The following is a 24143-nucleotide window of genomic DNA, read 5'->3' as shown; positions in this document are numbered from 1 at the left end:
CACCCCCAGAGGGAGAGAAGCAGGTCTTGTAAACTCACTTTATCCACCACTCAGACTGTTTCCTGCACTCTTTACCTCTATTTCATCTTTGTCTTCCATTCATTCACTCATTCGTTCATTCATGCATTCATTCATTAAGCAAGCACATGTGGTTTTGTTTGTTAAATATTTTATTTTTAGCTGCACTGGGTCTTAGTTGTGGCTTTCAGGGTCTTTGATCTTTGTTGCAGCATGCAGGATCTTTAGTTTCAGCATGTGGGATCTAGCTCCCTGACCTGGAATCGAACCTGGGACCCCCTGCATGGGAAGTGAGGCATCTCAGCCACTGGAACACCAGGGAAGTTTCCCAGCTAGCACATTTGTTGAGCGCCTCCTTACAAACTCAACATCTTCCAGGGTCGAGAGCATGTGGACACACTGGGTGACTAATGGAGAATACCTGCCCATCTGAAGGGGGCACCCACTACCCAGCCCCAGCTGGTGGTTGCTTTATGGATATGAGACCCAGCATACCATCCCTTCCAATTTTTTAAGGAAAGCTGGCCAACTAGATTTTCCTAAGAAATGCCCAGTTTTACGTACTAGCAACATATTCCTATTTTCCTAAGACACAGCAGCTCAAACAAAACTCATGTGTAGCCCATCAGTTTGTGACTGCCAAAGCTAGGCAAAGAGATACCAAAATGCTTGTTTCTTTGAAGTTCTTATTGAATAATGGGAACACAGTGTCTCAACATGACTGGAGAAGTTCAAGGAGACTTTAGGGAAGAGAGAGTATTTGTGCTGAGAACTGAAAGATGGATTGCCCGGCCGACCAGCCAGTGGAGGGCATCCCAGGCAGCGGGAATGGCACGTGCAGAGGTGTGGTGGTGTGAGAGAGCATGGTGCTCAAGGAACTGTAGCAGGGCTATCAGGAGACAGACCGCGAAGGGCACCCCTGCGACGGGCAGGAGGGTGCGCTTTGCCAGCTGCCCTTTGGTTTTCACCCGAGCAGTTTCGGCTGGCCTGGTGATGCAAGTAACCGAAATGCCCTCGAGGTGGCGCAGAGGAGCAGCCAGACCGGCCTCCAGGTGACTCTGCTCAGACCTGGTTAGTGAGGATTTTTTCAGAGCTTGGTGATGTCAGACCACAGGCTGGTGCTGGCCCTGGTACATCCGGGGAGCAGAAGGAAGCTGTTGACAAATCCAGCACCCCCACCCCCGCCCATGATGCCCTCTCTGCAGCTTGGCACAGTTCCCACTCACGTGCACTGAAAACAAAATGAGCCTGGCTGCCTGATTTGCCACCCAGACACGAATCCCAGCCAGCCAGCCAGCCAGCTCCTCTCCAAGAGGAGGAACCAAGGCTGGGAGTGCCCTGCCAGGGAGGTGAGGGGGGAAATGCAACAGGCAGCCTAGCCTGGCCCAGGAAAGGGGATTCTGGAAAGCTCTCCGCCTTTTAGAGGAACAGTGAGATGTGTTGAAAAGAATTTGGAAGGCAGACAGACCTAGATGTGTGGTCTTTCTCTGCCATTTGCAAGTTGGATTACCTTGAGTATGTAAATTCAATTCTCTGAGCCTCAGTCTCTTGAACTGTAAGTTGGGGATAACTATGACCCCCGCAAGGTCACTGTGAGACTCAATGAGGTAATGAAATGCTCAGCACCATTCCTAAACCAAATGGGTGTTCAGTGGATGCACAATGCTTAGTAAGAGTACTCACACTTAACGTGGCCATCTGTGTAAATTATTATGGCGCTGGAATTCTCTTAGATGCTTTAATCTTCTAAGCAACTCTATACGGTGAGGACTGTTGTTCTATTTACATATGAGTAAACTGAGGCACCCAGAAGTTAAGGAACTCATCCTAGGTCAAATAGCTACAAAGTGGTGGTGTCAGAGGTTGAATCTGCAAGTCTGGCCCTGGAACCTGTTGTTGTTCAGTCTCTAAGTCGTGTCTGACTCTTTGCAACAACATGGACGGCAGCATGCCAGGCTCCCCTGTCCTTCACTATCTCCTAGAGTCATGTCCGTTGAGTCTATCTAACCATATCCTCCAGTAGAGGTGATGCTATCTGACTGTTTCATCCTATGTTGCCTCCTTCTCCTCTGGAGCCTGGGCTCTTCATAAATATACTACCCCCAAAATGACAACTTTTATTAATGTTATTATTATGCCTCCTTCCAAGCAGTGTGCTGCTGACTCCTCCCTCCCTGATTCTCCACTGGTGAGTCCTAGACGCTGAGGATGTGGTGATGGGCACACAGGCCAGTGAGGGGCAACACCAGGAAGAATCTGGGCTCCATCCCAGCTGTAGGAGATGGGTTGGTCCAGGCTGTGGGAATTGACAGATGCTGGCTCAGAGGGCCCTCTCTTAATCCCAGAGAAGTGGGGCAGCTGGTTTTCTAAAGAGGATCTGTCTCCTGCCCAAGTCAGCGCTGTCTAGACCCCTGGATGTGCTTTTCATTTCTGTGGCCCACTCCCTCAATTCATCATCTGTTCATTCATTTGACAAAGATTCATCAGGTGTCTACCTAGGGCCGTGTCACAGGTGCTGGAAGACAGTGGTGAACCCGCAGATGGGGTCCTGGTACTCTGGAACCTGTAATCTGGAGATGGAGGCAGACTGTTTATAAACACGCACACAAGCTAATTACAGATTGGATAAGTGCTGTGAATGAAAGAAGTTGGGTCATGTGCTGGAGAGTTCCAGGGCAGGAGAGTTGGCTTGGCTGGGATGGTCCAGGAGGGCCTCCCTGAGGATGTAACATTGGAGCTGAGACCTGCTGGGCAGGAAAGGACCCATCATGAGAAAATCTGCAGGAGGAAGGGCCTTCCAGGAGGAGGGGGACCAGCCCTGTTGTGGGAGAGATGGGTGTGCTGAAGAAACAGAACGCAGCAGTGCAGGGTGGGGGGCTTCAGGGACCTGTGAGGGGAGTGAGGGGTGAGATTAAGTCAGTAGGGGAGGCCCCGGCCAGATGCTGGGGGGAAGACAGGAGGCCATGGTGAGGAGTTTGACTTTATGCTGGAAATGATTGGAAGCTGTTAGAGGATCGGAAGCAGGGGAGCGACGGCATCAGCTGTGGGTTTTGGTAGGTTGTCGGGGGCGGTGTGCAGGGAGGCCAGCTTGGGGGCCACTCTGGTTGTTCAGGTGAGAACCGTGGCCAGGGCTGGGCGCGGGAAGATTGGTTTTGGTTTGCAGGCAGCCCCTTAGACGTGCGAGTTTACCCCCTTCCCAGCCTTCCCTCACCACACCTTTACTCCTCCTGGAATCTGACTCCCGGACAGATCCAGTTGGATCTCAGCTCCTCTGTCCCTGTGCCCTGCTGCCAGGCCACCAGTTGTGAGGCAGAGCTGGGCAAAATCCAGGGTGAATTAATCTAGAACGGTGAAGTTCAAACTGAATTTTTAAAAAATAATAAAACTAGGGAATCCGTTTGGACAAAATTGGGGGGAATTCAAAATGTACACCTTGGGAGTTACCTGGCCATCCGGTGGTTAGTTCTCAGGACTTCCAATGCCATGAGTCTGAGTTCAATCCCCGGTTGGGGAACCAAGATCCTGCAAACTCTGCAGCAAGGCAAAAAATAAATAATAAACCTTAAGAGGGCAGAGCCTTCCCTCCTCAGACCACCCCACTCTGTGGCAGCACTGAGCCACCTTTAGGAACCTCACGGCTCCAGAGAACACAAAACTCCCAGTGGCCCAAGGGTATCTATGGCGACAAGAGTCCCCTGTGTCAAGGTCAGTCCAAAACAGCAGGAGCTGGGGGGCAAGGAGGTGGGTGGCAGAATTCACACTGAACAATGAATGGGATTATCTTGTAACCCCAGGTTTTAAATTTTTATTTGTTTATTTTTGGGTGTGCTGGGTCTTCATTGATGCGTGCGGGTTCTCTCTAGTTACGGAGAGCTAGTTATGGTGCATGGGCTTCTTATTTCAGTGGCTTCACTTGTTGCCCAGCACAGGCTCTGGGGCTTCAGTAGTTGTAGCACATGGGCTTAGTTGTCCCTCGGCATGTGGAATCTTCCTGGAGCAGGAATCCAATCTGTGTCTCCTGTCTTAGCAGGCTGATTCTTAACCACTGGACCACCAGGGAAGTCCCACCCCAGGTTTTTTAACACTGGGAAGCTTGGACTACTCAGCCAGCCTCACTCCCAGACACAGTTTTCTTGGGCTTGACCTTTGAGAAGTCCAGCACCATTTGCCTGAAGGAAAGAAGTGCATCCGTATCTCCAGAGCTGCCTAGGACAGCTGCCCAGGTTGTGCACTGTACAACTCAAGAGGTACCCAGGTGACAATGAGGATGGTGCCCCTTGGAGTCTTGGGAAACACAGCAGTCCTTTGGGCCCTTCCACAAGGGGTCAGTGTGGTGGAGTGGAAGAAGTGACTCTCACTTCTTCAACTCTGATGAGTCAGTTTTTCCTTGGAAGCAAGAGGGTTGACTGGCAGATCCTGATGGGTTACTGAAAGAGGAGAATGGGAAGAGCCAAGAGAAGGAGGCAGAGAGGTCTTGACTGGCCCTGACCCCAAGAGTAGTGTGGAAACAGCTCTGAAAGGGAGAGCTGTACAGTTATCTCTCCATCCTCTGATATGTAAAATGGGGCCAGTTACTTATGACTCTCAGGGTTATGGAGTGGAATAAACAGCAAACAGGCAGTAAATGATGGCTTTTGTTATAAGATCTTTAACACGCCCCAGAGTCTGGCCAGAAATCCTTTCTCCCCAGCTCCCTCGCCCTCACCTTTCAAGTGCCCCAAGCCCTTCAGAGCTGCCCATACAAACCATGGACTTCCACGCATCCACAAATTTCTGCCGAGGATTCCTTTTCCCATCCACTCCTCTGGTGGCCAACTCCCAACCCCCATCCCTTGCTGAATTTCTTGGGCCAAATTACACTGTAGAATGACCTGTTTGACCTTTCTTACGCCACTCAGGAAGGCCTGACATGCTAATGCCAGTTGGCCTGGGGCCACCACCAGGAAGCTAGGTGATGCTCTCATTGCATCGCCCAGCACCTGGTTACAGGAACCGAAAGGGACCATAAGCAGTTGGAGTCTGAGCCTTGGCCTGGTCTTTTTGGTTACATGTATCAGCACTTCACTCTTTTTTATATAGTGGTAAAGTAGTATATATGGAGAAGGGAAAGGCTGCCCACTCCAGTATCCTGGCCTGTATAGTCCGTGGGCTCGCAAAGAGTCAGACACAACTGAGCGACTTTCACTTCAAAGTAGTATATATAACAAAATTTACCATTTCAAACCCACCGCCCTTTTTTTGGCCCATCACAAAGCCTGATGGGATTTCAGTTCCCAGACCAGGGATTGAATCCGCACCCTCAGCAGTGAAAGTGCAAAGTCCTTAAAGTCTGGACCACCAGAGAATTCCCCACTTTAACCTTTTTTTTTTTCCCTGCAGCGTGAGAAAAAAAAAAAAAAGATATTTCATCATTTCAAATGAACTAAGATTTGACAAATGGGACTTCTCTGGCGGTCCAGTAGTTAAGACTTTGCCTTCCAAATGCAGGGCATACAGGTTCTATCCCTGGTTGGGGAACTAGGATCCCACAGGCCTTGTGGCCCAAAAGCCAAAACATAAAACAGAAGCAGTGTTGTAACAAATTCAATAAAGACTTTTTAAAAAATGGTCCACATCAAAAAAAGATTTGCCAAATATGAGGTTGGCCCAAAAGTTCTTTCGGATTTCTCAGTTATGTCTTGTAGAAAAGCCTAATGAACTTATTGGCCAACCCAGTATTTAAAACAGGTTAGTTACCATCGCTTATTTCAGGGTTTCTGGCTACTCTTATTCATTGAACTTACTATACAGATTTTTTTTTATTGTGGTAAAATATACATAACATAAAATTTACTCGTTGTAATCATTTTTAAGCATACAGCTCACTAGTATTAAGTATGCTGACATTGTTCTATATCCATCACCACCATCCATCTCCAGAACTTTTTCGTCATTCGAAACTAAAACTCTATACTCATTAAATAATAACTCTCCATTCTCCCTTCCCCCCAACACCATTCTGCATTCTGTCTCTATGACTTTGACTACCCTAGGGAACTTCGTATGACTTCATATGAGTGGAAGCTTACAGTATTTGTCCTTTCGTATTTGGCTTATTTCACTTATCATAATGTCTTCAAAGTTGTAGCATGTTTCAGAATTCCATTCCTTTAATAGCTGAATAATATTCCGTTGCATTATATAACACAGTTTGTTTATAGATTCATCTATTGATGGACAGACACTCAGGTTGTATGTGTGTGCTCAGTCACTTAGTCTTGTCCAACTCTTTGTGACCTCGTGGACCGTAGCCCGCCAGGCTCCTCTGTCCATGGGATTCTCCAGGCAAGAATATTGGAGTGGGCTGCCATTTCCTTCTACAAGGGATCTTCCTGACTCAGGGATTGAACCTGTGTCTTCTGTGTCTCCTGCATTGGCAGGTGGATTTCCCACCATGCCACCTGGGAAGCACTGGACACTCAGGCTGCCTCCAATTTTGCTGGAGAACAGGAAGACAGGAAGCTTCCTGTCTGAGCCTGTCTGAGCACAGAGTGACCACTCATGATTATCAAATATTACAAACCAAACAAAAAGTGTCTCTCATGACAAAAGTAGATATGTTCTTTATAGCAGACTTAGAAAACATGTATGTGAAAGAGGAAAATGAAAATCTCCTATAATCCCATCTAAGAGAGATAATTGCTATTAACATGGTGTTAGGACTTCCCTGGCAGTCTAGTGGTTAAGACTCTGAGCTTCTACTGCAGGGGCTGCGGATTCAATCGGTGGTTGGGGAACTGAGATCCTGCATGCCATGCAGTGCAGCCAAAAAAAGAAAAAAGTTTTTGAAATGGTGTTATTGTCTGAATGTCTGTGATTCCCCAGAATTCATATGTTAAAATCCCAACCCCCCACTGTGACTGTATTTAGACACAGGGCCTTTAGGGAGGTAATTAAGGTTAAATAAGGTCATAAGGATGGAGCCCTGATCCAGTAGGATTAGTATCCTTATAAAAGACACATCAGAACTCGCTTGCTCTTTCTCCACCATGTGAGGGCTTAGCAAGAAGGTGGCTACATAAAGCCCGGAAGAGAGCTCTGGCCAGAAACCAGATTAAGGGACACCTTGATCTTGGATTTCCCAGTCTCCAGAATTGTGAGGAATGAATTGCTGCTAAGTCTTGTAGACTATAGTATTTTGTTACGGCAGCCTGAACTGACTAGGAAACACGGTTATCCCTCCAGTGCATATATATTTGTGACCTTTTAAGCCAAAACCAAAACAGGATGATTCTTATGCGGTATATCATAGGAGTTAAGAGCACAGGCATTGGAATCAGATTGATCTGGGTTCAGATCTTAGCGATGTAACTTTAGGCAGATCTCAGTGGTGTAACTCTCTTGCTTCTTCATCTGCAAATGGTGGTGATTACAGTATCTACCTCCAAGGACTGCTTTGAGGACCAAATTAGAAAATGCTCCTAAAAAAAAAAAAAAAAGAAAATGCTCCTAAAGGGCCTTGGACAGCTCCTGGCACATGGTGAAAGCCAATTAAGTGGTGGTAAATTCATTTTTCACTGGACTGTAGCTCCTTTTGGAGAAAGAAATGGCAACCCACTCCAGTGTTCTTGCCTGGAGAATCCCAGGGACGGGGGAGCCTGATGAGCTGCCATCTATGGGGTCGCACAGAGTCGGACACGACTGAAGCAGCAGATAGCTCCTTGAGCGAGGACACTTTTCTGACTTGTCTGCTTTATCCCTTGTTCTCAGCACAGTACCTGGAGAATAGATGCCTATTATTTATTGAATGAGTGAACAGATGGTTCTATGAGAGCAGATAAGAGAGAACAGCTAGCATGGTGGATGATAGAGTTATTGGCATCAAACAATGTTCTGCAACCTCTCAGCAAAGCAGAGTGGTTGGCTAAGTGCCTGGGTACCAGAGTTCACCCACATGGGTTTCAATTCTGGTTCTACTGGTTTCCAGATGTGTATCTCTCTCTCTCTAAAACACACTTTAAAATACAACTCTAAAGTGGGGATAAGTATAGTACCGACCTCATAGGATTGTTAGGAGGATTAAATGAGATGATCCATGTCAAGTGCCTAAAATAGCACCTTCCTCATAGAGTTTTTATGAGGATTAAAGGAGATCATCCATGAAAACACCAGACTGGTACTCAACAAAATGCTTTTTTCTCTTGTTGTCAAAATGTCTGTTACTGGGTGTCATCCTCAGATCAAACAGCAGCAAATCAAAAGCGGAGACTCCCAGAACACCCAGCAGCCCCTCGAGCCCCACGTTCGCCCCCTCCGTCTGCCTCCTGGCGCCCTGCTATCTCACAGGGGACTCCGTCCGGGACAAGTGCGTGGAGATGCTCTCTGCGGCCCTGAAGGCTGATGGTGAGAGGGCCTGAGCCAACGACCGGGGAGGGAAGGGCTTCCCAAGATCTGGGAGAGGTGGTTTTTCTCCACACCACAAAAGCGGTACAAGATGCTAGACTCCTCGGTACAAACAGGCTTCACTGCCAAGGTCATCTTCAACTGATGCCTATGTTTCCCAAATCTCTTTTAGATGATTACAAGGACTATGGAGTCAACTGTGACAAGATGGCATCAGAAATTGAAGATCATATCCTTGAGCTGTGCCAGGGCTGTGGGTGCCTAAAATGTCCAGCAGCAGGTGTCCCAAGTGCAACGGATCCGGGACACTGAGTGGGCTAGGCTGTCTACAAGCAGTACCTCATTTCATGTTGAGAGCAATCGCACAGGGGAGGTTCCCTTATTTTACAGGTGAGGTTAACTGAGGCTCAGAACGGCTAAGTCCTTGCCAAGGCTCATCAGCTAATGGTACTGGCAGAATTGAGATTTGAACCCAGGAAGTGTGACTCTAGAACCTGAGGGCTGGGACTTCCCTGAACATCCCAGTGGTTAGGACTCCACGCTTTCACTGCTAAGGGCCTGTCTTCAATCCCTTATCAGGGAACTAAGATCCTGCAAGCCTTAACTGCCAAAAAAGAAAGAACCCGAGGGCTCAGACAGGCTGTGTCTGGACAGGTCTGGGTTGTGACATCATCGCGGAAGTGAGACAGAAATAGAGGACAGCATTCCTCATGTTCAGCCTTCCCTCTCTTCTTCCTCTGACAATAACAGCTCCCATCTTTGATGCCCCAAGTATGTACCAGGCCCTGTGTCTTGGTCAGTTGACACTTCCTATCTCTGTAGATTGCCAAGAGAAATATCAATAACCTCAGATATGCAGACAGACACCACCCTAATGGCAGAACTAAAGAGTCTCTTGATGAAGGTGAAAGAGGAGAATGAAAAAGTTGGCTTAAAACTCAACATTCAAAAAATGAAGATCATGGCATCAGTACCATTACTTCATAACAAATAGAGGGGAAAAAGTAGATAGAGTGACAGACTTTATTTTCTTGGGCTCCAAAATCCCTGAGGATGGTGACTGCAGCCATGAGATTAAAAGACGCTTGCTCCTTGGAAGAAAAGCTGTGACAAACCTAGGCAGCATATTAAAAAGCAGAGACGTCACTGCCAACAAAGGCCCATAGAATCAAAGCTGTGGTTTTTCCAGTGGTCACATAAGGATGTGAGAGTTAGATCATAAGGCTGAGCATCAAATAATTGATGTTTTTGAATTGTGGTACTCAAGAAGACTCTTGAGAGTCCCTTGGACTGCAAGAAGATCAAACAGGTCAATCCTAAAGGAAATCAACCCTGAATATTCATTGGAAGGACTGATACTGAAGCTGAAGCTCCAGTACTTTGGCCACCTGGTGCAAAGAGCTGACTCACTGGAAAAGACCCTGATGTTGGGAAGATTGAGGGCAGGAGGAGAGGGGATGACGGAGGATGAGATGATTGGTTGGCATCATAGACTCAGTGGACATGAGTTTGAGGAAACTCCGGGGGATAGTGAAGGATAGCGAAGCCTGGCGAGCTGCAGTCCACGGGGTCCCCAAGAGTCAGACAAGACTTAGGGGCCGAACAGCAGCAACCTCTGTTAACACAACAATCTCTGTGAGGCAGGGGCTGTTGTTCCCATTTTACAGAACAGGAAACAGGCTCAGAAACTACTGGATGTCAAAGCTGAACTGAAAACCTTAGGCTTTGGATTCCATGTCCTGAGTTCTTCCCCTCTGCCCCATGCTCCCACCATCTGAAAGCAGCCTTGTATAGACAGAGGAGATGACTGCTATGTGGTACGGCCAGTGGAACTGAAAGATTTTTTTGTTGTCTTGCCTGGAAAGTCCCACGGGCAGAGGAGCCCAGCAGGCTCCATGGGGTCGCAGAGTCAGACACGACTGAGTGACCAACAGTTACTTACTAACACTTAACTTGTTTTGTTTTAGCAATGCCTTGAGCTTGCTGGATCTTAGTTCCCCAATCAGGGATAGAACCCAGGACCCCTGCAGTGGAAGCATGGTGTTCTAACCACTGAACCACCAGGGAAGTCCCAAGATTTCTGCCTTGAGAGAAAAAAGGCCTCCACCCTGTGCCCCTCTGAGGGAATGCATAGAATTCCTTTTACTGGAGACAAAGCTTTGCATATCAAAGAAGTGTGGAGGGTGGGGACGAACTCCCCAGGGAACAGGGGTGTGAATGTCCCATTAAGGCCCTTTCCTGGCCTCTTGGGCTCTATCTAGGGGCTCAGCAGGCTAGGGAAGGTACAGGGGCCAATCTCAGAAAACAGATTTGCCTCCCTCGATCTCTTGCCTAAGAACCACCCTAATATCCTCCAGCACATCTCCTGGGAGTTTCCCTCCACCATCACTTAGTTATTAACCAGCACTTCTTGAACTAATCTAATACCTCTCCAAGTACATGTTCAAAATTTCTAATTAACTCAGGATCACAGAACACAAGGCATCAGAACTATCAAAGCTTCATCTTTGTTTTCTCCCGAACAGTTGTCCCTCCGAGAAGGTCCCTCCACCTTCAAGCCCAGTTTGGGACACAAGGTGGATGGGCCAGTGCACAGTCTCCACTGCTGGCCTTCCATCCTCTGAGTGACCCTCTTAAGGAAAGGCCATCAGAGCTGCACCAACAACCTTTCAGCTCTTTGTTCGTAGGTGGTGGGAGGTCAGAGGAAGGATGAGTTTAGGGGCTTGAATGCTCCGTGTCCTGAAAAAGGTAGGACCTCTTTGGAGTGACCCTGGACCAACATGGCAGCTGTGGAGCTCTCACGCGCTCATGTCGGGGTGGGGAGGAGGTCAGCGGAGGTGGGAGGTCAGTGATGCCCAGGTCTGCTCTGCCTCATCCTCCTCTGCAACCTTGATGAAAGGAGGCAGACTCAGGAAGAGGCGGACGAAAGGATCCTCAGCTCTGCTGTCCCCACTTATCAAGCACGTCTCCACCTCCAAGGATCCCAAACACAGAAGATTTTTAAACAAATACTGGGGCTTTCAAGTGCATGAGAGCATATTCTTCCTTCTCACATTTTATTGTACTATACAAACAAGATGAACCGAAAAAATAAATACCACCACCTTCCCTCCCACCACTTGGAGCTAGCCAGCTGTGTCCGTTTCTCCACATTCCCCACAGCTTCTTTCTCGTATAGGGTTTTTCCCAGAAAAGTCTTCATCTTCCTGATTCTTCTTTGGCTTCGCGGAGGCCAAGAAAACGCGGCTGTGTCCCCTGAGCTCTTCCAGAGAAGGGAGGAGAGGGTGGGGAGGGAGGAGGGGGGAGGCCCATCTGGGATGCAGCTTCTGGACAGAGAACTCCCTGTGGTCGGTGGCCAGGGGTGACTTCCTGCCTGGTGAGTGGAGAAGAGAGTGTTACCGTCAGGAGGGAGTCTGGCTTCCAGCCCTGCCTCTGCCGGGAATGCGCCCTGTGACCTTGAGCAAGGGCCTGTACCCTTTCTGAGCCTCAGCTTCCTCATCTATTAATGAGCAGACTAACTGACCAGCAAGTCCCTAAGTGGGTTCTGCGATAGGTATTCCTAGAGAAAAAGAGGGGAAGGGGAGGTTGGTCTGTGTTCTAATATGCTGAAAACACCAGATGAAACAAAAGCCAATGCGTTCTTTATTGTAATACTTACTAGAGCCTTGGACACGTGGCCCCCAATCTGATGTTTTCCTCTGACAGCTGGACTTAAAGTGTCCAGGAGCCCTTCCAAACTAGGGGGTCATCGTCATCGTCATCACTATCATCTTAGCCCCTAAAGGCTGAGCATTTGACACGCCCCGACCACCACGCTAGTCGAGTGTGCAGCTTAGCTCAGGGAATCCTCATGACAACCTGTATTTTATGAAGAGGGAAGCCGAGGCACAAAGAGGTCCTGGGCTCACCTGAGGTCCCACAGGAGACTCAGACAAACCCAGACTGCCCATTCCTGGGGTCCCTGGTCCCACAGTGCTTGTGATGACCCGATCTCACCTTGAAGGCTGTTTCCTATCCCCGATTAGTGGCTGATCCCACATGCCCGCGTGAGGACCCTGACTTGGGGAGTCAGAGGCCATGAAGGGGCCTGACCCCTGTACAAGCTGAGGGTACTCACTCGAGCACGTGGGGTGAGCCAAGTCCAAGGAGAGGGAGAGGTGGCCTTGGGGCTCCCCGTCCTCCAGGCCCTCTGTGAGTAGCTGGCTGGCCCTTGACGGTGTCACATATCTACCAGGAGCTCAAGAGCACGGACATGAAGTACCGGAACCGCGTGCGCAGCCGCATCAGCAACCTCAAGGACCCCAGGAACCCCGGCCTGAGGCGGAACGTGCTCAGCGGGGCCATCTCCGCGGGGCTCATTGCCAAGATGACGGCGGAGGTGAGGGCGGGGCCGGGGCCCCTCCAGTCTCGCCCTAGTCTGAGAGGCAGAGGCTTGTGACGCAGCGATGAGCCAAGGCTTCCTTAGCGGGGGACCATCTCGGATGCCCCATCCCTCAGGGCCTCTGCGCCGTCAGAACAGTGAACACAGCGCCCAGGTATTCGGCACCGTGGTCATCGCTTCAGGCACGTGGGCCGGTTCTAGCTTCACACCAACCGAGGGAGAAATGTTTATCATGTCCAGTCTTATAGGTGAGGACACTGAGGTTCAGAGGATTTAACTCTCTGCGACCTCGTGGACTTCAGTACACCAGGCTTCTCTGTCCTTCACTGTCTCCCGGAGCTTGGTCAAACCAATGTCCACTGAGTTGGTGACACAATCCAACCATCTCATCCTCTCTTTCCCCCTTCTCCTCCTGCCTTCAATATTTCCCAGCATCGGGGTCTTTTCCAGTGAGTGAGCTCTTCGCATCAGGCGGCCAAAGTATTGGAGCTTCAGCTTCAGTATCAGTCCTTCCAGTGAATATTCAGGGCCGATTTCCTTTAGGATGGACTGGTTTAATCTCCTTGCAGTCCAAGGGACTCTCAAGAGTCTTCTCCAACACCACAGTTCAAAAGCATCAATTCTTCAGCGCTCAGCTTTCTTTATAGTCCAACTCTCACATCTGTACATAACTACTGGAAAAACCATAGCCTTGACTAGACGGACCTTTGTCAGCAAAGTAATGTCTCTGTTTTTTAATAAGCTGTCTAGGTTGGTCATAGCTTTTCTTCCAAGGAGCAAGTGTCCCCCACATAAGAAGGCAGATTCTTAACGACTGGACCGCCGGGGAAGTCCCTCCTCCCTGCTTTGTGCTCTGCCTCTCTCTTCTGCCTCGTTCAGTCCTACCTCCCATCCCCCAGCTCCGGGCCCAGGCCTGAACTGGAGTCCCTGACTCCATGGAGAATAACAGACACGTATACAAATGCGTTTCGTACAGAGGTGGCGGCTGCCGTGACAGAGTCCCTGCGGGAACTTAACAGGAGGGAAGGGTTGACCCAGTGTGAAGGGGTCAGTGAGGGAAGGAAAAGGGAACCAGCCTGTTTGAGGGAGCATATGCAGTGGTTAGAAGCTCGGCGGTTACACCAAACTGCCCTGATTTGACTTCTGCCTCTGCCGTGAGCTGTGTGATCCTAGATCAGCCACTTACGCTCTCTATGCTTCAGTTTTCTCATCTGTAAATTGGGAATAACAGCTATCTCATGAAGGGCAGAATGAGTTAATAACACATGTAAAGTGTTTAAAAGGTTAAGACAAAGAAAGCCCTCCTCAGAATTAGTATGGACATGAGTTTGAGCAAGCTCCGGGAGTTGGTGATGGACAGGGAAGCCTGACTTGTTGCAGTCCATGGGGTCGCAAAGAGTCGGACACGACTGAGCGGCTGAACTGGACTGAACTTAGGCCCATTCACCAGCCAGCTCATGTAACCCTCATCACGGTGAAATGTTGTCCCCACTTTATGGCTGAGAAAACTGAGGCCACACTCAACTCATAAGTGATGATGAGGATTTGATCCCAGATCTGTTTATTTCAGAGTCTGTCTTGGAAAGACCTGTGCACACCCTCAGGTATGAGTAGCTCTCTGCTGCCAGCACTCAGGGGGTTCCCTGAAAGCACACAGCGCTGGCACAGCTGAAGCGCCACTAAATCCAAGAGGCCCAGAGAAGGGGCAGAGTCAAGTCTTGGAGTCTGGATGTGCCTCTGTGTGTTTGCGGGGTGTGAGAGGTAGTGCACGTGTGTGGGGTGGGTGTGTGGGGTGTGTAGTTAATGTATAGTGTACGTAGGTGTGTGGTGTGTGTGTTATATAATGTGTACTCTGCCTGCTCGGTTGCTTCAGTTGTGTCTGACTCTTTGCAACCCCATGGAAGGTAGCCCGCCAGGCTCCTCTGTCCGTGGAATTCTCCAGACACGAATATTGGAGTGCGTTGCCATACCTTCCTGCAGGGGATCTTCCTGACCCAGGGATCCAACCTGAGTCTCCTGCACTGCAGGCAGATTCTTTACCAGCTGAGCCATAAGGGAAGCCCCCCACCCACCTAGCACCACCTAGGAAGCCCCATGTAATATGTATGCAAACATTTTTCTGAGAATTGGGTTCACTGCTTTCCTCAAATACCCAAAACAACAAAAAGTCCTGAAAGTGAAAGTCGCTCAGCTGGGTCCGACTCTTTGCAACCCCATGGACTATACAAGTCCATGGAATTCTCCAGGCCAGAATACTGGAATGGGTAGCCTTTCCCTTCTCCAGGGTATCTTCCCAAACCAGGGATTGAACCCAGGTCTCCTGCATTGCAGGCAGATTCTTTACCAGCTGAGCCACAAGGGAGGCCTCCCACCCACCCTGGCTTTAGGATAAAAATGGGGAATCTGGCACAGGTGAACAGAATTGGCTTTTTGCTTAATTTAAAATGTCTGATCTTTTTAGGCTGCTAATAACATATACCCAGGGTTACACATGCAACTTGGCTTAACAGTATCCTCTTTCCTTGTGAGGTGGCGCTGCAGCTTAGATGGGAACCCAGCCTGCGTTTCCGTCTGTCTGTCACTCTGTGGCCCTGGGGTCCTGCCTCTGTGTGCGTGTGTGTCGTAAGAATGCGCTCATCAGAGTGTCTTACGGGCGGCTGCAGAGACATTGGGAAACCAGGCCCTGGAGAAGCAGCAGCAAGGTGTAGCCACAAGTGCGAGCCAAGCCTGGCAAGTTCCCAGAAGCCGGAGGCTGGAACAGAGCTGGGTGCCGGAATTAGGACAGAGGCCCCAGACGTCTCAGCAGAGCAAGCGGCCAACTCTGGCCCCATCCAAGGACTATTCACTAGAACAGGGCAAGAGAATCAGGTGATCAACAGGCCCAAGAAGAGGCTGACCAGGCCAAGGACAGCAAGCCAGGACCACACCAGGCCTCCCCAGGGACTGCCGGTGCCAGCCGCCAAAGGGCCCCTGCCAGCAACCCAGGCAGCAGAGGCCCAGGGGGCCTTCTTCTTGGGTCAACTTCTGCTCCAGGCAGGAAATTTCTATAGGAAATATGGAATCGGGGCTTCTCTGGTGGCTTAGTGGTAAAGAATCCGCCTGCAATGCAGAAGTCATGGGTTCGATCCCTAATCTGGGAAGCTCCCCCATGCTGAGGAGCAGCTAAGCCCGTGGGCCACAACTATTGAGCTTGTGCCCTTGGGCCCAGGAACCGCAACTATTGAAGCCTGTGTGCACCCTAGAGCCCATGATCTGCAACAAGAGAAGCCACTGCAATGAGAAGCCCAGGCACCACAACGGGAGAGTAGTCCTCACTCACCACAACTGGAGAAAAGCCTTCATAACAACAAAGACCTAGCACAGCCAAAATAATAATAATTAAAAGAAATACAGGACCATTTTCACTCATATAAGAAAAATAACAACTTGGACTACAAAGAAAGCTGAGCACTGAAGAATTGATGCTTTTGAAATATGGTGTTGGAGAAGACTCTTGAAAGTCCCTTGGACTGCAAGGAGATCCAACCAGTCCATCCTAAAGGAAATCAGTCCTGAATATTCATTGGAAGGACGGATGCTGAAGCTGAAACTCCAATACTTTGGCCATCTGATGCAAAGAACTGACTCATCTGAAAGGATCCGGATGCTGAGAAAGATTGAAGGCAGGAGAAGGGGACAACAGAGGAGGAGACGGTTGGATGGCATCATTGACTCAATGGATGAGTCTGAGCCAATTCCGGAAAATAGTGAAGGACAGGGAAGCCTGGTGTGCTGTAGTCCATGGGGTTGCAAAGAGTCAGATATGACTGAGCGACTGAACTGAACTGAACAGGACTAGTTTTGCTCCAGTAAGAAAAATAACTTGGGGTTGGGATGCCTGCTATGCTGTGGCTCAGAAGACAGAGGCTCCCATCAGACAGAGCCTGGCGAAGCAGATGCCCACGTGTGACTGGCCATCCCTCTCTGCCTCCTGGGTCTCCCTAACTCCCTTTCTCTGTCTGTTTCCTGGTCCACGTGATGCCCTCATGCTTCCTTCTTCTGGCTTTTCCTCTCTTACCCCGGTGATTCAGAGAATGGGGTGGATTCTGAGATACCCATTAGAACTGTTGAGTGGAGACATTGGCAGCCTGCAAGGAGAGGGGTTTTGTCTGTTCCCAGCATCAAGGCCAGTGCCTGCTGTGTCTTAAGTGCTCAACAAATATGTTTCAAATTCACCTTGTATGTGACATGAAGACCCAGTGTCATTGCTTACTTTCCTCATTTTCAACCTTTTTATATTACTGTATTGGCTCATGTGTCTTTGATGTGCTTCCTAAATAAGGCAGGCAAAGATAGGTAAATGGATTGGTGAGTAGACAGATTTTTTTTTTCTCCTGTTCTCTCTTTCGCTCTCTTTTTTAATTGGAGTATAGTTGATTTCCTGGTCTCTATTTCTTAGCTGGAACAGTCTGACGCTAGCCTGGTCTCCCACATTCCTCACCTTGAACCCACCCCAGGTGCCCTTCCCCAAACATGTTAGTCTTGTCCTCTGATCTCTCACATGACATTCCTCTGGACTGTGCCATGCCCCTTGAGAAGTCCTGCTTATCTTTCAAGTCTGGTGAAGGTGTCAGTTTCTTTCATGAGCCTCCCTGCCCCCAGGCAGTTAGCCACTAGTCAGGCTTTTCCCCGCACTTTGCAGACTTTTGCTTTAGTTCCAAAGACCCTGATGCTGGGAAAGATTGAGGGCAGGAGGAGAAGGGGGTTACAGAGGATGACATTGTTGGATGGCATTACCGACTCAATGGAGGAGTCTGAAACAGCTCCAGAAATAGTCAAGGACAGGGAAGCCTGGTGTGCTGCAGTCCATGGGGTCGCAAAGAGTCAGACACCACTGAGCGATGGAACGACAACACTATCTTGCAATCTTAGGTGAATGCTTGGCTCTTCGACTAGATATCATTACCTGGAGACAGGAACCAAATCATATCTTAGTCCACAGGGCTTAGAGGCAGTGGTGGGCTGTCCCTGCCTACCAGCTTCAGAGAGCTGATTGTGTGTAGCTGTTCCCAACTCTGCGTTCAGTTCCATCACATTAGTAGCTTGAAAGGCTGTGGTGGGAGTGTTTACACCATGGAAACTGGTAGATGCTACAAATCAACCACCCTCTGCGGCCAAAGCCAGTTTACCAGCACATGAATGCTATGAAAAGCCTTCAAGAGATTGATATCCAATACACTTTGAAAGAACAAATATATTATCCTCTGGAAAGTCCCCCAAAATTAAAGTCAGCTGCTCTTTGCTTATATAGCCCGGGGTTGACTTGTGGGCTTTCCTGGTGGCTCAGCAGTAGGGAATCCACCTGCGGTGCAGGAGCTGCGGGAACCGTGGGTTCGATCCCTGGGTCAGAAAGAGCCTCTGGAGAAGGAAATGGCAACCCATTCCAGCTTTCTTACCTGGGAAATCCTATGGACAGAGGAGCCTGGCAGGCTACGGTCTGCAGGGTCGCAGAGAGTCGGATACAACTGAGCATGATGACTTGTTTCGTGTATACCCCTGCCATTGGTTAGGACCTAGTCCTTGCATTTGACACAGTGGGAGTTAAGCGTTCTTGTACATGGGATAACTTGGGGGCACTAGTAAAAATGCATCTTCCTGGGCCTACCCTTAGAGTTTTAGATTCATGGGAATCTGCATTTTATCAGGAAACACAATTGGTTGTAACGCAGAAATCGGCACACAAAAGTTGTTTGACCTTCGGGCCAACTCTGTTCTCCACAGTTTAAGGGGTCAGGCTAAATGGTAGTAATTAAAATGTTTAGCCAGTGCCAAATCCTCTTTTTTTTTAAATTTGGTAAATGCCACAGGATGTGCAGGATCTCAGCTCCCTGACCAAGGACTGAACCTTGTCTGCAGCAGTGAAGGCACCAAGTCCTAACCACTGGACACCAGGGAGCCCCCAGATTCTCCTTTAACTTTAGGTTTGGGGGATTCCCTGGCAGCCCAGTGGGTAGGACTCCACACTTCCACTTCAGGGAGCATGGGTTCAATCCCTGGGCAGGGAACTAAGATTCTACATGCCATGTGCCGAAGCCCCCCCAAAAAAAATTAGCTTCAGCCATCTTCCTCCCCCTAAACCGAGGCTAACTAGAGCTCTCTCCAGCTTGAGTGTCCTTCTCTCTTCTGGAAGAAGGTCAAGGCGCGTCAGATGGCTAGGGAGATAGACAAAAAAAGGGGGGGGTAGGGCCTAGATAATGCAGAGACTGAGTGTCCACAGGGAGCTGACAGGAGATGGGAGGCTCCATTCTGCAGGAAGATTATAGAAAAAGATGCTCCATGATGCAACCACCGGTGAGCAGTCAGTGGTGTGAACCTGGGAGCCTCAGGTCCTGCTTGGGTGGGGTAGCCGCTGTAAGTCGTGGAGATGTGAGGCCAAGGTTCCCACCAGGCAGAATGGCCTGGCTGAACGATGATTACAGCTCAGACAGGCTTTGAGTCAAGTCCAGCCTGGAAGGACAAGGGGAACATCACAGATCACGGGGTCAGTGGTCAAATAAGCTTAAGCAGAAAAGTTCAGGCAGGTTCCCGAGGTCCTTGGCGGGCGTCGTGAGCGCCAGAGCTGAGGAAATGTACACGAGATTGTTGACTCTGGGCAGAAGCTCTTTGTCTTGTGTTCTCCCATACAGGCCCTACTGTACTTGGCCTGGTCAGAGCCCCAGGGTTTGACCTGCTACCCAGAGGCAGAACGGGGACTCCTCCGGTGAAGCCTTGCCCCAGCTGGGACAGGGCCAGGCTTCCCTCCAGTTCCTCATATTCAGTCCAGAATGTTCCCCTTCCTCTGTTCAAGCTCCCTGAAACCCAGGTGTGGGGTAGGGCTCCTGGGGGCTCCCTAGCCCTGAAGGGCACACTCCTTTTTCTCCAGGAAATGGCCAGTGATGAGCTGCGGGAACTGAGGAATGCCATGACCCAGGAGGCCATCCGTGAGCACCAGATGGCCAAGACAGGCGGCACCACGACCGACCTCTTCCAGTGCAGCAAATGCAGGAAGAAGAACTGCACCTATAACCAGGCATGGCATGGGGCGGGGACCGGAAGGAGCTGAGGGACCAGCCAGCAGGGAGAAGGGGCTAGAACTCTAGGCTGCGGAGAGGGGCACGTCCTGGTTCACCAGCATGATACATCTGTGGCTTCTAGAAAAGATGCAGAGAGAAGCACCCAGAGCTATGTCTGTGAGGTGCCACCAGGATCTGACCTGCAGGCAGAATAAGAAGGACCAGACCTAAAAGGGGCACAGAACTTCTGCAGAGTCACAGATGGTTGGAAGAGAACTTGGCAATAAAACCTCTGCTTCCTCACTTCACACACAGGGAGACTGAGGTTCCAGAGGGGACAGGCTTTGTCTAAAGCGGCAAAGACGGTTTGTGGCAGAGAGAATAATAAACCCAGATCCAGACCTTTCTGCCTATAGTCTAGCCAACTTGGTGGTAAAGCCTAAGGGACTGAGCCCTGAGTCCTGAGGGTGAAGACCACTGCCCTGGCCTGGCCTCCTGTTCTGGGTTACACATGTTATGCCTTTGAGGCACCAGTATTCTTGGATTTGGATTAGTGCTCTGTTATTCTAGAGCTCTGTTCATTCCCCCATCTACTTGTCAAGCAAGCACCTTGCCCCTGGGGACGTGTGGCTGCAGCAGAAATGCAGTAGTCGGCCCTGCCTTCCAGGAGTCCCTCGGAGAATTCCCACTCAGGAATCCGAAGATGCGTGTGCAGGTTCCTACTCTCTGCAGAATTCTCTCTCCTGGGGTGTCATTGCTTTGCAGGGACAAGGCCGTGCTGTGCTGTGTCCTCCTGGCCCGTGGCTGGGCACGCTCATTAGCCAGGGGACTCCCTCCCACCCCATAGACACCAGCTGACACGGTTCACAGCTGAGAGTCTGCAAAGCCACAACTTGTTACATGTCATGGGCATCCAGGGTGGGCTGCAGAAAATCAGAACAGGAGTTGTTAAATCCAGAAATGCCTGGGATTTGCGGGGGCAGACCTGGTTTCGGCACCTGAACGGTCTAGTTAAAGGGATGAGAAACCAGAAAACAACACTAAATATCCCCCATGACCTTCAAATCCTCTTTCCTCTCCGGGCCTCCGTTCTTCCACCTGTATAATGAAGAAACGGAATGATCCCTAAGAGTGCTTCCAGCTCACTCAGTTCTGATCAGAGAGGTGCATCCAATAGCATGTGTTCATTTTTCCTGTAGGAGATGAGTCCTGAAGCAAGAGAATAAAGATCAGTTCAGAAGGATCAACAAGAAGTGTGAGAGTGCAGAGGTCAGGCTGAGCCAGTGAGATCCTGGAAGGGAGCCGATGGGCCTGTGAGGAGAGAGGGAAACATATGCACACACAACGGAGCGCTCAGTGATGAGGGCACTGCCAACGTGGCGTGGGAATAATGGTGCCAACCTCTGCGATTTGACTGACTTCTGCAGTGGGAGCCATGGCAGGTCCAAGAGCAGGGCGGGTGACTTCACGAGTGGTCCCACTCTCTTTTTTTCTCTCAGGTGCAGACACGCAGCGCTGATGAGCCCATGACGACCTTTGTCTTATGCAACGAGTGTGGCAATCGCTGGAAGGTCTGTATGTCTGTATCTTTCTTCCTCCCCTGTCATCCTCAGGTACTGCCCCACTTAAGGAGTAGTAGGCCCACAGCCCCAAACCAGGGGAGGCGGGGGGGGGGGGGGTGCTTGCCAGCCTGCACACAGCAGGTCTGCAGAGCTGGAGATAGTGGTGCATTGTTGGGAAGGCAAGGCCAGAGGACACGTGTGTGTGCGTGATTTTGTTTTGGAAAGCACCCAGAGGGGGTGGGGACAGCAGCCGGCGTTTTATCACAGGATGGGCAAGTCTGTCATTTGAACACAGATGGAATTAGCCTCCTGAGATCCCCGGGGTTGGTGGCGGGGGTGGAGGGGGAAGGAAAAACAATAGCCCTCTGCACTTGGACCGCACCTCTCTGCAAAGTGCTTCCACAGATGCTATTTCCTTTGAGCCCGGCCACAGCCAGGGAGGTGGGGACGACTGAGCCCTGTCAAACGGGCACTGCTCTCAAATGCACCCAGGTCGTCCTCCCCTCCTAAGGCAGCTCTGGGAAAGCCTTACGTTACCCAAGGCTGTAACCCAGGCAGCCCCAGCTCCCACAAAGGCGGTGGTTTTGTTTTCAGGCGTGGGAGCCAAGCAAAGGCTCCTCCCGGAGTGCTCCTGCCCGCCTCATCTTCTGAACCACCCGAGTGTGGTCACATGATTAATGTCCCCTTCCAGTGCCATCTGATTTGCATGTGTGCTGTGTGATGTCTGGGTCACCGGGCAGCCGGCAGGATGCTTCAAAAGTTGGAAAGTACTTAGCGAGGGCTGAGCATGAGACTGGGAGTCAGGAGCCTTGATTTCCCGTCTCCTCTGCCCTACTCACTGTGACCCTGAGCATGTCACCCACCTCCCTGAGCTAAAGGGTGATGCGAATGCCTTTCTCCCGGGCTGATTATGAGGACTATTACCTATGCACACATGCTTTGCAACAACTATGAGAAATTTTCCTTCATAATATTACTCTCACTTTCAGATGAGGAAATTGAGCTACTGAAATGGTTAACGAGCATAAAGCCTCGAAGTTTGGAGCATGGAAAGACAGTGCTCCAAATTCCTGATCGATTGACCTGTGACTTTATGAAGGGCCTTGACAGCCCCGGGGTCTCATAAGAACTGCCATGTTTTTTTAGGGTAAAAGGTCAGATGATTGTGTATTTTTTTCTTTCATTCACCTGTTGAGCACTTAGAGGTGAAGTCAGGATAATGGCCTACTGGCTTCAAGCATGGGTTTGGGTGTCAGGCTCAAATCCTAGCTTTATCACTCACAAAGTGACTTTGCCAAGTGCCCTGAACTCTCTAGGCCTGGATTTCCTCATCTATAAAATAAGGGTAGGAATATAGCCCACAGAGCTATTTTGAGGATTAGAGAAGGTAATACATGTAAAAAATTAACAGGGCCTCTGACAGCTCAAATGGTATCTTTGTCAAATTAGGGAAAGGTGTTCTTCCTCCAGGTAGACGTAGCCTTGCACTTGGGTCCAGAACTTGGGAAACAGCAGGAATGGAGTTTCAGGCCCAACTTGCCCCTGTGGGGAGGCTGTCTTGTGAACAACCTGTACAACCACACAAAAAAGTCCTGAGCACATATGTGCCTGGTACATAGAAACCACCATTCTTGTTATTCCCAGTTGTTCCCTATTAGTATTATGGGAGCTTGCAAGTCATTTAACCTGTCTGAGCTGCTTCTTTACCTGTGAAAATGCAAGTATTATAATAGTGCTTATCTCACAGGGTAGCTATGAGGATGAAATGAGTTGATATGTGTTAATACTGCTTAGCCCAGAGTAAGTGCTCAATAAATGGTAACTTTTGTGAGTGTTACTGTTGGGCAAAAGACATTCTACATGCCCCAAACCCAGCTCCTCTCCCTGATTCCTGGAGAGAAACTGGAATTTGAAAGTTGGAGAGGCAGGTCCCACTAGAGGTGGCAGCTACGTGGCTTCAGACAAAATTTCCAGGTAGTGTCCGCTGCCATGTGGGAGGCCTGCTGTCTAACCAAGCTATGAGTAATAGTCATGGTGATGTTTCTGACCATAAATTGAGTGCCCACCACATGTCTGGCATCAAATTTCCATCTATTGCTTATCTTTTTCTTCATGGATTGGCATTATGATCCCATTTTAAAGATGAGTAATTTGTTCAGGGTTGCACTGCTAATAGTGACGGAGCGGGGATCTGGACTGGTCTGTGTGGCTCCAGGCTTCCAAGGTGGCTCAGTGGTAAAGAATCTGCTTGCCAACGTGGGAGACGCAGGCTCAATCCCTGGGCTGGGAAGATCCCCTGGAGGAGGAAACGGCAACCCACTCCAGTATTCTTGCCTGAAAAATCCCATGGACAGAGGAGCCTGGCGGGCTACAGTCTACAGGGTTGCAAAGAGTCAGACACGACTGAGTGAATGAACACAATCCTGCGTGGCTCCAGACCCCACCTTCCCTTTCACATCCCCTCCACGTGCCTTTACCCTCTGAGTGGCGCAAAGAAAGTTCTAAAATGCTGTTGCCTTCTTGGTTTTGTAGTTCTGCTGACAGAACCACCAACCAGGATTTCAGTGAACAAGGTGAGGAAGAATAAAGAGAACACACCAAGCCCTTCGTAAACTGGAGAAAAATAAAAATGAAAATGAAGAGAAATGCTGAACTCTGAATGGGGCATTAGGGATCGGAGGGAGAGTTATTTTGCAAATTAATAATCATTTATCAATAGGGATGGGCTTCCCAGGTGGCTCAGTAGGTAAAGAATCCCCCTTTTGATGC

General features: G+C 49.7%; 1 protein-coding gene across 2 annotated transcripts in view; it reads left to right on the top strand.

Annotated features, from left to right (window-relative positions):
• Window positions 1–24020, top strand: part of TCEA3 (transcription elongation factor A3) — a 43135-nt gene extending 19115 nt beyond the window's left edge. For both annotated transcript variants that reach the window (XM_043444768.1, XM_043444767.1), the window contains 6 exons: window positions 8237–8400; window positions 8573–8629; window positions 12624–12778; window positions 19683–19829; window positions 21312–21383; window positions 23907–24020. In XM_043444768.1, coding sequence (XP_043300703.1) covers window positions 8237–8400; window positions 8573–8629; window positions 12624–12778; window positions 19683–19829; window positions 21312–21383; window positions 23907–23915 — 604 coding nt within the window. In that variant the 3' untranslated portion in view covers window positions 23916–24020. The remainder of the gene's footprint in view (window positions 1–8236; window positions 8401–8572; window positions 8630–12623; window positions 12779–19682; window positions 19830–21311; window positions 21384–23906) is intronic.
• Window positions 24021–24143: the final 123 nt, after the last annotated feature.

This window comes from Cervus canadensis, chromosome 24, assembly GCF_019320065.1.
Source record: "Cervus canadensis isolate Bull #8, Minnesota chromosome 24, ASM1932006v1, whole genome shotgun sequence".
Taxonomy (NCBI): Eukaryota; Metazoa; Chordata; class Mammalia; order Artiodactyla; family Cervidae; genus Cervus; species Cervus canadensis.
This window is presented reverse-complemented; position numbering and strand designations above follow the sequence as displayed.